The following is a 16,464-nucleotide window of genomic DNA, read 5'->3' on the forward strand; positions in this document are numbered from 1 at the left end:
TTTACATAATTTAAATAAAATAAAAGCTTAATGTATTTCATGGTTTTAAAAAGTGAGACGTTTCAATGACTTGTCTTCTAAAAGTATTAATCTTCAAGTTGAAAATTTTGTATATTTAATTTGTAAAAATATCTTTCAAATACGTATCAAAGCGTTTTACAAGAGTGATTTTAATCACTGTCAGATATCAATCTAAAAATGTTTCAACTTTACTGTATTAACTTTTATTGTTTAGTAACATAAAAAGATGGAAACATATAATATAACAATTTAAGATTTAGTTACTGCATTTTCGCGGGTTCAATTTTTCCACTCCTTATTAATACATTATTTTAATAAAATTTTATAGGAAGAAATTATTTTACTCAGTACAAAAGCCCTATATACCATTGATTATAATTAAGTACTTTAAAGTATTATTAATTTCATTTTTTGAACTGCTAAGCAAGACTGTTCCGAAGCAACATTTTTTTTTCGTATGTGATAGGGGGGGGTAAAAATTAATTTTGATGACAGAATAATTTTTAAAAAATTGTAAGACCTTTTTTTTATAAAAACAAGCCTATTAATCGAAAAATTGCCAATGAAAATTATTAAATATGGTGTTTAGTAATGTGTGTCAACCCTCCTCGGAACAACCCTGTTGCTTAGGTACTTTGGAAGTCTTATATTTTACTTATACATCTCGGTATTCAAAAAAAAAAAAAAAATTATGGAATTTTAATTTTCTCTGAAAGTGAAATAATTAAATTAAATATTATTAATTGGCATAACTTTTGCATATCAAAAGATTTTAAATAATTTATTTTTAATCCTAAGAAAGACTAATATGCAAAATATCTTTCTTCTTTTGAATTATTCAAAAGATACAGCTAAAAAACTACAGAATTAAATTTTAGTAATTTTTAAACAACTAGTTCAATTTAAAATTGAACTTATTGAATTCATTTTCATTGATATAATAACTGTTATAAATTATGACTTAAAATAACATATAAAATTAAAAAAAAGTATTTTGATTTTTTTTAAAAATATAAATACATGTATCATACAAAAAAATTGTTTAAATTAATCTATATTATTCAATGTTTGAACAAAACTGTTTATATCATATTCTTCATCGTAGATTTTAGTATCCCAGAGTTCTGGTAAATTTTCAAGAACTGATTTAATAGATGTACTTGATGAACTAAGTTTATTTTTGTCCATTGGCGATTTATCCAATGAAAATAAGTCTAACAGCTGAAAACAGTTCATTAAATAAAAAATTTTCACAAATAATTGTACAACAAAAAGTATTTTCACTTAAAAATCAAGTATTATAATTAAATAGAGAATTTATTTTCAATTTTCCACGAAAATAGCAAAAATTAATCAGAATAATAATTTTTTTTTTTTGTGAAATATAAACATAGTAATACTTGAAAATGATTTTTAATAGTTCATAGTAATAGCAAATTTTTACTAATTATTCATTTTTAATTTACCTTATCAGTTCCCATAGTTTGTAGACTCGAGTTTTCCGAAGTTATAACTGTATTAGCAGTTTTTAATTTAAACTTCTGAAAGCTATAAAATGTAATAACAAGCATTAAAATTATATGAATATTTCTTTTGTATTAACTATTTACTTCATAATTTTTTCTTCTAGTGTTGACCTTGTTATTAAACGGTATACATTAACTACTTTTTTCTGACCAATCCTGTGTGCTCTATCCATTGCTTGTAGATCTTTCATGGGGCTCCAGTCATGTTCAACAAAAATAACCTATTATTAAAACAATCACGCAATTTTTATATTAAAAAATAACAATAAAAGTATAGATTATTATATAAAATAAATCTGTGTTTTATAAATCATACAGTGTCTGCTCCTGTTAAATTAAGACCCAATCCTCCAACTTGAGTTGTCATTATAAGTATATCAATAGATGGATCAGTATTGAATCGATTAACAAGTGAGTATCTTTGAGAAACAGGTACACTTCCATCTAAACGTAGATAGCACACATTTGGCATATGGGCTCTGAAAATTTGATTTTAAATACTATAATTTTATTATCTTTGTGTATTTTATAAGTTACACACTTAAAAAGATCCTCTTCTATAATATCTAGCATAGCTTTTAGTTGACAAAATATTAACGCTCTATGCTGATTAATAATAGGACTATCATTATCCGCTAAACCAATACCACAGTCCAACAAAAGTTGTCTGTAAAATCAAATATTTTACTGTTTGATTTAAACACATAATAATAAATAAAAATTGATTAAAGAATAATAATCAGATTATTAAAAATATTAAGTAATAAATTTAAAATTTACTTTAAAGCTGGTAGTTTTGCAGCATGTTGAATATCTGTTAATTTAGAATTAGTGTCTTTAATTTGCTTCATTATAAGTGAATATTGAGGATGTTGAGGAGTTAAAACTAATTTTGGATGATTACACACATTTTGCAAGTAACGTAAGGCCTATAATATTGCATTCATTAAAGAATAAATGAACAGTAAGTATTAAGTAGTAGCAAGTACTTATATAGTGTTCAGTAAGTAAGTTTACTTACTTACCGAACACCTGTATGTGCTTACTTGTAACATATTATTTTTATTTGTGGGATATGATAGATTTTCTGACGTTTCAGATAAATGCTTATGAATATGTGTTTTAGAAAAGTCTTCATAAAGTTGTTGTTGAATAGAACTTAAATCACAATAATAATCCTACAATTTAACAACAAATAATAAAATGTTACATTTGAAAAATAAATGTTAGAAAAACACATATTTTTACAATTAATATAATAAAATATAACCTGTGTAATTTTTGGAGGCAAGTCATTCAGCACATCTTCTTTCATTCTACGCAGAACAAATGGTAAAACTTGGCGATGTAATGCTTCCATTGCTAGAACTCCTAGAATTGTTGTTTATTTAATCAGTTACTAAAATTATAACAATATTATTTCAACTCACCAGCTTCTTGTTCTTTAGAAGAACACTTGGCATCTCTACTAGCCAATATAGGTTTACTGTACTTAGCAGCAAACTGTTTTTCAGTACCCAAAAATCCAGGCATTAAAAAGTCAAATAAAGACCATAACTCTAATACATTATTTTGTATTGGTGTTCCGGATAAAACTAATCGATGATTAGCTTTTAATTGTTTTATAGCCAAACTTGCTTTTGTTTTACCATTTTTTATTACATGACACTCATCTAATATACAATAGTTGAATTTAATTTTAGAAAAGAATTCTATATCTTTACGAACAATATCGTAAGACACAACAAATAGATTGTAATCTTTGGCAAGAGCTTGTAATCTAAAAATATAAAGATTTGTTGAAAATAATTTATATTATGAATAAATTATATTTATACTTTTGTCTTTCTGATGGCAATCCGGAGTATTGTAATGGTCTTAATACATCACGAGGTATAAATTTTTCAACCTCATAAATCCAATGACCAATTAATGTAGGAGGGCATACTACTATAGATGGTAGAGGAACTGAATCTGGAGAATTATTATCCTAAAATTATTTCAAACACATTTGAATTAATACATTAAAGGAAAAATGGTTGATTATCTTACTAATAAAATAATATGATTTAATAAATTAATTATTAATAAAATAACGGTTCGATTTTATGCTTTAAATATGATTTTTTTAAAATAAAATTTTAATTTTAAAATCTTAAACCATTGAAAAAATTGTTAGTCTAAATAAATAAATATGAACTTGTTAATAACTAAGTTGGCTTTATCAGAAATAGATAAAATCTATTTTTGAGAAAATTGGTGTCAAAAAATACAAATTTTATTAATGGTAGAATTTTTTTAATGTTTTAATTATAAATATTAAATATTGGTATTATTGAGTAAATTAAAGTTTTAACTTATAATAATTTAAACGGTCATTTGAAAACCAATTTAAGAAGTCGTTTTTTATAAAGTGAGATTATGTTAGATTAAAATTTTTTGAGGGTAAATATGTATACTGTAGTAGATTTACATTGACTACTAATTTTTTTCTATAGAAAAGGAAAAAATAATATTTAATTTTTGAAGTGTTTAAAAAAAAATTTAATTTAAAATTAGTACAAATAGTGTAAAATAACAAAAATATTTTTAAATTTGAGTTTTCTTATCAAAACATATAGCACAAGTTAATTATATAGTATCTTAAATAATTAATTAATCTACAACTTAGAGAAGGAGGATCAACAAATTTTGATTAGATCTGTGCTTTTATAAAACAGAAAAAACATAATATTATCTTACCATATATTTTTTGTTTTTGGTATAATGATCGCTGGCTAATATACATAAAGACTGTATTGTTTTTCCTAATCCCATATCATCACATAAAATTCCATGTAATTTATATTTATTTAAAAATGCTAGCCAATTTATCCCTGTTTGTTGATATGAACGTAATTTAGCATTAATTATAACTGGTACATTGAAGTCTTTAATTTGATTTGGATTAAATAGTTGATCCAAAAAATGTCTTTGTGACTCTATTAATTTACTTATATTATCATTTAAGTTTTGTGGAATAGGGACTCCACCATCTAATGGCATTAGCTGTATAAGTGTTGCAAAACATTGAGATGCTAGTTTTCTTATACTTTCAACTTGATCACTCAATCGACCTTTATAGTACACAAAATATGTGTTAAAATTAAAAAAAAAACTATGTCATTTTTATAATAAAATGAATTTTACAATAATTACCCAATAATGGTATCATTAATAATACAATATAGGGCACAATGTTTAATTGTAATTTATCAATTACACATATAATAACTTCAATAGCTCCTTTTCGTTTAACATCACAATCTGCAGCATCAAGCAGTGGTAGAACATTATTTATAATGGTTGTCATTGTGATCACCGAGTCTAAATCAACAGAAGCTGCTAAACATCGAGCTACCATGTGTCTAACTGATGAATATTGACACATAAGAAGGTTACTAAAAGTATCTAAAAGCTCTAAAAGCTAAGAAAAAAACATAAGAATATATTAATTAGATATTAGTAAGTAAATTGTTGTATTAGATAAAAAATTAAATACTTTTAAAGTATAACATGGGTGAATTTTTGAGCAAACTATTTCGAATACTTGTAAATTTTTAACAAGTTCTTGAGCTACTTCATCATTCATTTTTAACGAGTCATCATCTAAATTTGAAAGAAATTTATATTATTATAAAATAAAACACACTTTATGATAAAAATGTAATACTGTAATCATTCTAGTAACAACAAAAATAAAAAATCTAGTAACCTATTAAACCATATTAGTACTGGCTGATGATGTGTTTGTATAACATAATAAAATTTATAAATGCATATAAATCTGCTCTCTATTCATAGGTAATAAGTAGATGGTAATAATAAGTCATCTCATAATATTAACAAAATATCTGATTTCACTATTTAATTGTCATAAAATTTAAACATTTAAAAAATTCTGAAATTCAATATTATAGAAGACAGATTATAAACTCTAAAAGCTCTTAAAATTATGCTATAATTTTATAAATGTAGACAATTTAAAGCTAAGTACAGCAGAAATAATATTTGTATTAATTCATCTCTTTAATCCATAAAAAATTTGAAAATTAACCCAATTGAAGGATTAGTGCAATAACTGTTTACCTAAACATTTCTCAATAATCATGTTTTAAATTTTCTAATAAAAATAATTGTATTTAATTTGGTGACAATCAGATACAGTGGTGTATCTAGGGGGCTTGAAGGGCTAGCCCCCTCTGATTAGCTGTGCTCAACCAAAATTTTAAGTAAAACAACACCTAAAAAAAAGTCACTAAAATTGTTTTTTGGTATTAACTTCCCTTTAAAAATCCTGGGTATGCTACTGATTAGACATATCTTTTAATAGAAAAAGTAATATCATACATGACATAAAAATATCAAAGTTTATTACTAATATTATTTAATGTTTTGGATTATCTAAATAATTTAAAATTTGGACATAATTGATTATTGAATTAAATCCTTCAATAGTGATATATTGACATACTTTGATCATATGTAGAAATGTTTGCAATTTTAACATTATTATACACTATTTCAATTAAACGAGGTAATTTTTTTTGTAAATCTTCACCAAAATGTAAACAAATTTTTTGTAATGCATACGTAGCACCTTTTCTTTGCAATACATTAAGCAATTTAGAATCCTATAAAAATCAAAAAAAATATAACAGTCAATAAATAATTTAATAATAGTGGTATAAATTATACACAATGAATTACTATTTTCTATAATACATATATTAGAGTGCTCCTTAATCAAACTTATAAAATTTGATGCCATGTGCACAAAATTTTGTGTTATATAGAAAACAGAAAATTTTAGTATAATTTGAGGGTTCTAGCTTAACTTTTTCACATGTGTCCAAAGATTTAAAATTGACGAAAAAGGGTAGAAATTTAGATTTTATGTGTATCTTTTTAGATATTACAAATAGAAAAAAATTGCATAGAATCAGTATTATAGTAAATAACATTTAAAAAAAAAAAATATTTGTATAGATTTCTTTGTAACATAAAACTAATAAAAATGATACAGTTACAATTTTTATAAAAACTTGTTTTTAGTATATCTGTTTAAATGTTACAAATAGATACATTTTTCAGATTACCACAAATATTTAACAAAATGAAAACAAAAAATTATAAAAACAAAATTTAAATTAATACTGAAATTCCATTATATAAATGTCAAAAACAATGAATTATATTGTTGTATTTGTTTTATAAAATTAACTGGCATGTATTTTGTAACATTGTTGAAAATATGTTAGTCTAAAACAACTTTTTGTCTATCGTGTTTAGTTTATGCGATATTGAAATTTGTAAAAACAGTGAAATGACACAATAAAATAATTATTTTCTTCAAATTTATTTACATTTGTACTATTTATTAAAATATATATATTTTACATTATATATATATATTTACAGCATTATTCTTTTAACGCTACCATTCAATTTTTTTGTAAACTTTTTTGCTTTTGTAAGTTACATAAGTATCGATGGGAGGAATAGTAGGGCAAAAAATACCCAGTTATAAAAATAGCAACATCCTTTTCTCCCTCCAGTCAATACTTAAAATAATTTCTAAAATGTTTTTCTTGTTAATAACATAATTTTCTCTTATATAATCTAGTTAAATGTGAATGATGGTACTTAAAAAATTAATTTGATATCACTATTAAATATAAAAAAAAGTTTACAAATAATTATTCTTTTAAGAGAAATTGATTGGATAGCATTAAAAGCATAACTCTATATATAAGTATGAATCATAAGAATCACCAAATGTATAAATATAAATTTAAGATAAATAATAATATTTAATGGAATAAGAATAAAATTTTTAAAAATTATGAAAACATTTTTATTTTTCTAATTTAATTAAAATTATATTGCATAACTTATAATTAAATTTTGATAAAAAATATAAATATTTCTAAAAAAATAATTATTACTTCTAGCGTTAGATGAAACTAAAATTTAATTTTATTAGTAATTTTTATTTTTAAGTGAACATGACAATGAGAACATTATATACAAATAATTATATATTTAAATTATACCTGATTTTCATAATTTTGCACAATTTCTATATTAATATTATACTGTGTTGGAGGTCTGCCAGGTCCTCTACTTCCATTTCTCTTCATAAGTAATTTTTCAGCATTCTTAATATTTTATAAATGATTAATAATTTTTTAAAATTAAAACTAATATAATTTACCTGTTGAAGTTTTTGGTACATGAGAATCAATTCATATTTTGAATAGTCATCACCTCCCTAAAATAAACAAATTAAAATTGATGTATTAAAGTTGAAGTCATTCATAATATTACATTGAACTGATTAATTATTTAATGGAGTAAAATACAGTTTAATTCAAATTTATAATATTTTGACCCTGACTTTTTTGGATTTTTACTATAAAAAATTCAAGGTTTAATTTCATTTTATGCATTTTTTTTATAAATTATAAATGTAAATATTTAGTTTTTATTTATTACCTTGCATTTTTACTAATAATACTTTTTTTACATTAGAAAACTTGATCAGATTTTCAATATTTCATAGTAAAATATATTTAGTTATAGAACAAATTTCCTACATTGTTAAATGTAAACTCTGAAAGTTTAATTAAAATAATTATTAAAAATTAAAATGCTTAGGAAGATTTCAAAGCAAGATTTTTGTTTTTACTTTTTAAGTAATAATAATTTTCTGAAAGCAATGCAAAAATTATTTAACTTTTGAGCCTTATTAAAATCACATACAAGTTAATACATATATAAAAAAATTTAAATACACAGGTATACGACAGGAATAAATAATAAATAGGATTTCAAAGTATCTTATAAATAATTTTGAGGGTCGTTATTTAAAGATGTAGAGGATTAAAATTTTTTTTATCATAATTTCTTATTTCTTACTACTTTTGGTGTAAATTCAGAATCAACACATAAGAATGAGCATAAATTATTAATTATAGTTGTGTTAGGACATGATGATCGATTTACACATAAATCCATTAAAATAGCCAAATTTTCTGCAGATCTTCTCTAAAAAGTAAAATATTTAATACACATATAGTTAGTACAACTTTACAAAAGTTAAAATTTAATACAAATTCTTACTTGTAACATTTCATTTGATTCTTTTTTTAAAGATTCCATTAATGGTTTGACGACTGGTCTTATTTTCTCTGGAAGATATTGAAGCATTGTTAATGCTCCAGCCAAAGATGCTTTTGTTCTAAATAATCAACTTTTGAACATTAAAATTAATTCAGATTAAAAAAAAATAAATATTACATACGACACAGTTAAAGAAGCAAGATCTGCACTGATTTGTTTTTGAGTTTGATATAATGCAAGTCTTCTGTCTTCTAGTTGTTGTACTATTTTAGGTCTATGTTTCAATGAAGATATTATTAATTCAAGTTCAGGTCCAGAAAGTTGTTCAATTTGTTCTAATGTTATAACCTTCGTGATATTTTAACCAGTTAATATACTACATACTTTATAATTAAAAATTATGATAATTACTAACTTGATTAATTGGATTAGGAATAGTCAACTTATAATGTTTTAAAGAGGCTAAAAAATCATTTGCATCTTGAATTAGTTTTGTCATAGAGTATGACATTTCATCATAGTAAATTACTCGATTCATGCATTCCATGATTTTTTCTGTTAATACTTTAACAGCTTTGCTATCAATTTTTTGCTGTTTACACCATTCTGATATTACCATAGACACCATTCTTTGTTGTATAGCCACATTTGATTCAAGGTGACTGATTATTAATTTTGTATAGCATGAGATGGGTGACTCAGTTTCATTTTCATAGCATACATTGGGTGCAGGAAGTATTATGTAACTAGATAATAAACCTAAAAATATAATATAGATATTTTAATTTAAAACCCCTATGATAGTTTTAATTTATAAGAGCATAAGCATTTTAAATAGAATTTTTTCTTAAATACCATAAACATAATTTCATTAAATACATTAAATTAAATTAAATAAAGTAATACCTAAATGTACAAATATCTTAGGCGCACTTGTTAAATAAAACAGATAAATTATATAACATATGTTTTATATGTATAATGATGATAATATGAAGTTTTGTAATTTTATTGTCTTTAAAGCACATAAAGTTAATATTTTCATCTCAACATTCAGTTTAGTATTAAAATTAAACTTAACACATTTGTGTACTTAAAAATAGTAGTATAATTATAGGGTGATAAGTCAAAATGAGTTATTATCTTTCTAATCTTACAAAAGAGCTAATAAATAAATAAATTACATTTACTGTAATATAAAATAAATTTTTTATAGAAGTTTTTTAATAAAATAATTTGTTTAAATGTATCAATTTTGATGCTATTATCAAATTTTGCAGTATTTTTTGATTTGAATTGATATCAAACTCAAAATTTTTATTTTTGGCAATAACATGTTTTGGTTTGTAGCTCTACAATAATGTTATTACCTAACATTTCAGCTCCTAATTGTCTTGCTCTACTAGAATTTTTTTCTCGTTGATCAATAGGAATAGCTTCACTCCCTCCTATATAATACTTAATATCCAAATTAGATTCATTCATTTGATTTTCTACCTAGATAGGAAAAATATAATTATTTTAATATATCATTAACTATATTATAATAGGGCAACTGAAGAAAAAATAAAATTTTATTTTATATTAATTTATATTTTGTATATTACTGGTCTAGGGAAAATGGCATTCCCATCACCCAGTGTACCTTAATAAGTACCCTTCAATAGACTGACTGACCGTAAGTGGTTGGGGTAGTATGGTCCTCCAAGTTGGGGGTTGAGCACAGGGCTAACAACCCTGCCTCATAAAAATATTTTTTTATTTAGGAACCTAAGAACAAGCCTCGGACTAGATTCAATGGGAAAAGATATGGAAACAGAAACACGGAACTCACTTTTGGAGCTTGGAATGTATGAACACTTAACAGACTCGGTGCTGCACAAAATATGATCAAGTTTAAAGTAATTAACCCAAGACTAGCGTTATTAAAAATAGAGACTAAGTTTTTTGATATCGTATTCATTAATGTACATGCATCCACAAAGGACAAAACACAACAAGAAAAAGAAGATTTTTATACTGAGATTGAAATACTACTAGAAGAGATAAGTAATAGTAAAATAAAAGTTGTACTACGAGATATGAACGCCAAAATAGGGAAAGAGAGATCATTTAGACCAACTATTGGTATCCACAGTTAGCATGACATAACTAATGACAATGGAACAAAAGTTATAGATTTAGTGATAGGGAAAAGTCTTAGAGTCAAGAGTACAATGTTCCCGTATAAAAACATACATAAAGGGACATTGATGTCACCTGGTGGTAGGTACTCAAATCAAATAGACCATATATTGGTAAATGAGAGATTCGCCAATAACATAACTGATGTAAGAACATAGAGGGAGCTGACTGCGACTCCGACCATTTTCTAGTAGCAAGCAACCTTAGGGCTTAGCTAAAAATAATGAGTAAGAAAATGAGATCGAAAATTGTCAGGTATGATGTAGAGAAACTGAAGGATAAGGATTTATCCATGTTTGTAGTTGAGTTCTGACGTTTCGTACTCATTGCAGAGTTTTCATCTTCAGAACTCAGCTACAATTATGGATAAATCCTTAAGCACTTCAAGCAACAAGACAATCCATGAAAGCTTTAACACATTCACAACTCAAGGATAATAGGAAAGTTAGACAGTTTCAAGAAAACATATAGGAAATTATACGAGAAGTTAACTCAAATCCTGAAACAGTAGATGAACAATGGAAAATAATTAAACATACTCTCGGAAAAGTGTCAGAGAAAGTTTTAGGAAAAGCCCATATAACGAACAAAACATAGTTTAACACTATATGCCAAGAAGCCCTGGACAGAAAGAAAATATCAAGAGAAAGATGGCTAAATGATGCTGAAAATTATGAAAAAGAAAGAATCTTTAGAATAAAAAGAAAAGAAGCTCATAACATTATTCGATATGAAAAGAGAAAGTATGTTCAAAATGTAATAAAAGAAGCAGAACAAGATTACAGATCACACAAGACAAGCTATATCACAAAGTAAATAGCTTTAAAGGAGGATACAGAAGACAAGAAATTTTTTTAAAAAATTATGATGGAAGCCTAGTGATAAATCAAGAAGAAATAATGGAGAAATGGGCAGAGTATTTTGAAAAACTACTCAATTGTGAAGAACCAGTAGATACATTTACATATACATATGGATGCAACGAACCCAATGATGACCCCTGCCTAGCCTCATCAAAGGAGGAAATCGAACAACAAATCAAAAGACTCAAGAACCGTAAGTCATCCAGGGAAGATAACCTTCAAGGAGAAGTACTAAAGCATGCAGATAGCTTAATGATAGAGAGTGTATACTTGTTAATAAATGAAGTGTGGGAAAAGGTAACTTTACCGGTAGACTGGGGAATAGCAAATATATCCCCAATCCATAAAAAAGGCGACATGCAATTCTGTGGGAACTATAAAGGAATACCGCTGCTTGATAAAACATATAAGGTATTATCATATTGCATCCTGGATAGAATCAAACCTCTGGCCGAAGACATGGTGGGGGACTATCAATGTGGATTCAGGCAAAACAGGTCAACGACATACTAAATTTTTATAATTAGACAGCTATTCCACAAAAGCTGGGTATACAATAAGGAACTCCATATAATCTTTGTAGATTTTAAAAAGGCGTATGAGAGTATAGATAGAACTAGCAAAACCAAAATTTTAAAAGATTTCCATTTCCCAAGGAAAATAGTAAATTTAATTAAGCTAGTATAAAACAGACTAAAGTTAAAGTAAGAAACATAACATCAAGGATGGTGGAGGTAAAAACCGGACTTAGATAGTGTAATGCCTTGTCACCAATTCTTTTTAATTTAGTACTAGAGAAGGTCATCCGAGAAATGAATATTGGAAGAGATGAAGGAGAAATAATGGATAAAACTTGCTTTAGTCTGCTCGCCTATGCAGATGATATAGTCCTGCTATGGGAAGAGGAACAGGAAGTGATAGGTTTATGTGAAAGGTTAATAGAATCGCCAAAAAAGGTGGGGCTAAATCTCAACATGAAAAAAACGCAGTACATGAAAGTTAATAGGGAACTACTAGGTAATGTTTCTGCAAAAGAAACCATAACAGTTGGTCAGTATAAGTTCAAAAAAATGGAAGAATTCAAATACCTGGGTACTCTTGTAACGCAGAAGAATGAATGTCAAATAGAAAGTAGGCAGAAGAGAAGCCATAACCAAGAACTAATGGAGATATTCAATAGACCAAATATTGTAAATGAGATCAAATGGAGTAGGTTGAAGTGGGCAGGCCACGTATGTAGAAAGCAAGATTCAATGGTTCAAAGAGTGTTTCAAGAAAACCCAAGTAAACAAGAAAAATAAATTTTACTTTGCCTCTACATGTAAAGAAGCAAAAGATCACTAGGGAGATCAAGGCTACGCTGGGATGAAGTCAAAAAGGATTTCCTAAATGCTAGAGGAGTGGTGTATGGCAACATGAATTGGAAGGAGGCACCGGAAAATAGAGAGGAATGGGGGAGGATTTGTTCTACAGCAAGATAGTCTCAAAGGCCTTAAAAAAAAAAAATTCTATTTTGTATTAAATATTTAATATTTAATGTGTAAAAAATTTCTCTGATAATGTGAATACATGTGATAACTGTACATAACTATAAATATAAAATTATAAGTCACGTATCTAATGAATTTTTGGTTCATAAATATTTTTAATATTATCAAAAATACCCATGAATCATATTAAGCAGATTTCCCCTAACTTTTAGGATTTTGAATACACAATATTAAATAAAAAATATTCATTCATACTTTATTAGGTGATGTTGATATATTCTGAATAATATTTGTTGTATCATATGGTATTCTTTCTGACTGCATAGTCATAGCCAACCATAAACCAACTAATGGACAAGCAGCATTCAAAAGAGATGTTAATGAACTGTTAGTTAGCAAATTAACCCAAACCTACAAGATAAAATTGTTTTATTTTATCAACAAATGAAAATTAATTATCATACTTCTTTCATTTTAGTTTGTACATCTTCATCTGGTTCAGTCATAGCTCTTAAAAAAATAAGTTTCATAGTATCTTGCAGTAATTTTATATTTTCGAGGCTGTCAGAAAAAGCTAATTGTGGAGCTGATGTTAAAGTAATTAAAGACTTAATAGTTGCTAATCTTACTTGAGTAGCATTGTGTGATAAAAATGACCAAAGTCGTGGTAAAACTTGAAGAACTGGTTCATTTCTAATAACAAACATAGTTTATTTTAAAATATGATGTTAAAAATAAATAACAAATTTTTTACTAACGTTAGTAGTTTTGCCGATGGAAGGCTAAATAATGCAGCTAATAGAGTCATAAAATTATTACAAGATGCAGTTAAATCATCTTGTACAGCTAACATTTTCCATAAAATGGCTATTATATCAGAAACCCATGCATCATTGCAATTCATTACATTTTCTACAATTGGTATCAAAGTTGCAGCTGCTACAGCACTTACATCATCTACTGTATCCATTAATGCTTTAGATATGTATGGGAACGTTTTATGTAAGATTTTTTCAATAAGATCCTATAAAATTTGAATTAATAGTTATGAATTAAAAAAAATCATAACTTAAAAAATTCATAAAACCTACTTTTCTTACAACTAGCAAATATTTTAGGCCTAGAAGTCCACCATGTCTGGTTGTCCAGTCATTATGTTCAATAAGCTGGGTAAGAACATTAACAACATTCATAACATTATCTTCAGACATAAGTTTGACAATAAAACCTATCATACATATATAAATAATATCAGCATACAATAAATAGTTAAAATTGATGAACACTTGAATCAGTTTCGACAAAATCAAGAGCAAATTATAGTAAATAAATTTTATTTTAATATTCTCTTTAAATTTTTTTTAATTAAGTACAAACTATAGCATCAATAATAAAGTTTTAAACTTATTTTTACAAAATTATATATAACTTATGTTGTTTCTCAAATAACTAGTTTAAATATAAATATGAGTAAATGTAAATATTTTTATAGAACTAAGAAGTTCTTACTATCATAGCAGATAACTTTTTAAGAATAGATTACAACAAAGAAAATAAACCCAACACAGTGGGTCAATGTCTCAATTATTAAATTTTAATTTACCATAAGCTATTGGTAGCTAGAATATTTTGTTTAAAAAGGACAGCTCCCTTCATTTTAATATACTTATTGGGTTAACATTATAAACAGAAATAATTTTCGCTAAACATATTTATAACTAACACTATAATCTTTATTATTTATTGTTTTTATAAAAGGGGGGTTGAATGGGGTACTTACCTTCCCCTCCTACATTATATAGTTTGACCTAAAATATAGGTATAAATTGAAAAAAAAATATTGAAGAAGAAAATTATAACAACACAAAAAGTGATGACTTTTTAAATAAAAATAAAAATTTTTATTTAACTTTGGAGGCTCTTTATAAAAAGAAGAAAAGTTTTTGGGACACGTTTTTTTTGGCTTATATTATGTAACTTAAGTTTTAATTTAAATTAAATTTAAAGTTTAGAGTATTTCCAGAAGTAAAGAAAGTTAAATTTTCATGTAAGAACTACATTATGAATCTCCCTGACCAATTAAAGGTTAGATTTTCTAAAAAATATAACAAATAAAATGAAAATACCTAAGGTATCAAAAAAAAAAAAAGGTCAGATTTATAAAAAAAAAATATACTTAATGATAGTTAAAGACATCGTGCATCCATAAAAAAAAAGAATTATATTGACTTAGTTATTTTAAAAAAAGTTATGGCAATTTTAAGTAAAAAAAAACCCAGCACAGGGGTGTCATGGCACAGTGGTGACGTGGCATAGTTGGATCAAGTATAATGATATCTGACAATGATTAAAATCACTATCAAAAATAAACGCTTCGATGCAAATCTTTAGATAGTGTTTAATTTAAAAAAAATGGTAGATTATTCCAACATCTACATGAACTACTATTTCCTTATTAATATCCTGATTAAGATAAAGTATGTCAAATGAAAAAGGGATTATTAAAATATATTATTTCNGTCAAATGAAAAAGGGATTATTAAAATATATTATTTCTCATAAATAAATTGTATTGATCAATACACTTTTCAATAAGTTATAGCATTATAAAGTTAAAAATGTAAAAAATAAAATCGAGAATTTTCACACGAAAATAGCATTTGGTAGCCATTTTCACAGTGAAGACTAGTCCAGAGGTCAAATTTTTTTTTTTCAAATTAAAGTATATTACATTAGTTTTAATTTAAGATATATATAAAAGTGTCAGACCTTCCCGAACATTTTCAAAAGTTAAGTTGAAAAAGTTGTCATATTAAATCCCCTCCTGCGGGCAGATAAAGGGTCAAATTTACATAAAAAAATATACCAAATGATAGGTAAAGACATTAGGCATCTATAAAAAAAAATTGTATTGATATGTCTATTTTTGAAAAAGTTACGGCAGTTTTTAGTAAAAAAAATTGAAAAAAATTTCGAAAATTAACTATTTTTAAATTTGTAATTTTTTTGGAGGTTTCCCCCATTTACAGGGAACGAAGGAATTTTTTTCAATTTTTAAGGGTAATGTCTTCGACTAGATACAATTTGTGATCTTTTGACGTATCGTTGAAAGAAATCTGTTCGGTGAGAGCTGAGAAAAAGTGGTAACAGACAAAAAAAAAAAAAAACACATCATAGTAAAACCAATACCTTCTCAGCTTCGCATCGAAGCTAAAA

The 16,464-nt window shown here is 25.6% G+C and overlaps 1 protein-coding gene across 1 annotated transcript in view; it reads right to left on the reverse strand.

The window, feature by feature from the left end:
* Positions 1-995: 995 nt before the first annotated feature.
* Positions 996-16,464, reverse strand: part of LOC126908435 (TATA-binding protein-associated factor 172) — a 22,227-nt gene continuing 6,758 nt past the window's right edge. The window contains exons 10-34 of the mRNA XM_050690492.1: positions 14,340-14,476; positions 14,007-14,272; positions 13,713-13,941; positions 13,504-13,659; positions 10,082-10,208; positions 9,127-9,470; positions 8,893-9,059; positions 8,712-8,829; positions 8,508-8,636; positions 7,804-7,860; positions 7,643-7,747; positions 6,061-6,220; positions 5,089-5,195; positions 4,746-5,013; positions 4,290-4,663; positions 3,386-3,537; positions 2,978-3,327; positions 2,818-2,918; positions 2,594-2,725; positions 2,328-2,476; positions 2,089-2,214; positions 1,864-2,026; positions 1,632-1,768; positions 1,488-1,569; positions 996-1,242 (exon numbers count right to left, since the gene is read on the reverse strand). Coding sequence (XP_050546449.1) covers positions 1,069-1,242; positions 1,488-1,569; positions 1,632-1,768; positions 1,864-2,026; positions 2,089-2,214; positions 2,328-2,476; positions 2,594-2,725; positions 2,818-2,918; positions 2,978-3,327; positions 3,386-3,537; positions 4,290-4,663; positions 4,746-5,013; positions 5,089-5,195; positions 6,061-6,220; positions 7,643-7,747; positions 7,804-7,860; positions 8,508-8,636; positions 8,712-8,829; positions 8,893-9,059; positions 9,127-9,470; positions 10,082-10,208; positions 13,504-13,659; positions 13,713-13,941; positions 14,007-14,272; positions 14,340-14,476 — 4,310 coding nt within the window. The 3' untranslated portion in view covers positions 996-1,068. The remainder of the gene's footprint in view (positions 1,243-1,487; positions 1,570-1,631; positions 1,769-1,863; positions 2,027-2,088; positions 2,215-2,327; positions 2,477-2,593; positions 2,726-2,817; positions 2,919-2,977; positions 3,328-3,385; positions 3,538-4,289; positions 4,664-4,745; positions 5,014-5,088; positions 5,196-6,060; positions 6,221-7,642; positions 7,748-7,803; positions 7,861-8,507; positions 8,637-8,711; positions 8,830-8,892; positions 9,060-9,126; positions 9,471-10,081; positions 10,209-13,503; positions 13,660-13,712; positions 13,942-14,006; positions 14,273-14,339; positions 14,477-16,464) is intronic.

Source organism: Daktulosphaira vitifoliae, unplaced genomic scaffold, assembly GCF_025091365.1.
Source record: "Daktulosphaira vitifoliae isolate Bord-2020 unplaced genomic scaffold, ASM2509136v1 Scaffold_5, whole genome shotgun sequence".
In the NCBI taxonomy this organism is placed as follows: Eukaryota; Metazoa; Arthropoda; class Insecta; order Hemiptera; family Phylloxeridae; genus Daktulosphaira; species Daktulosphaira vitifoliae.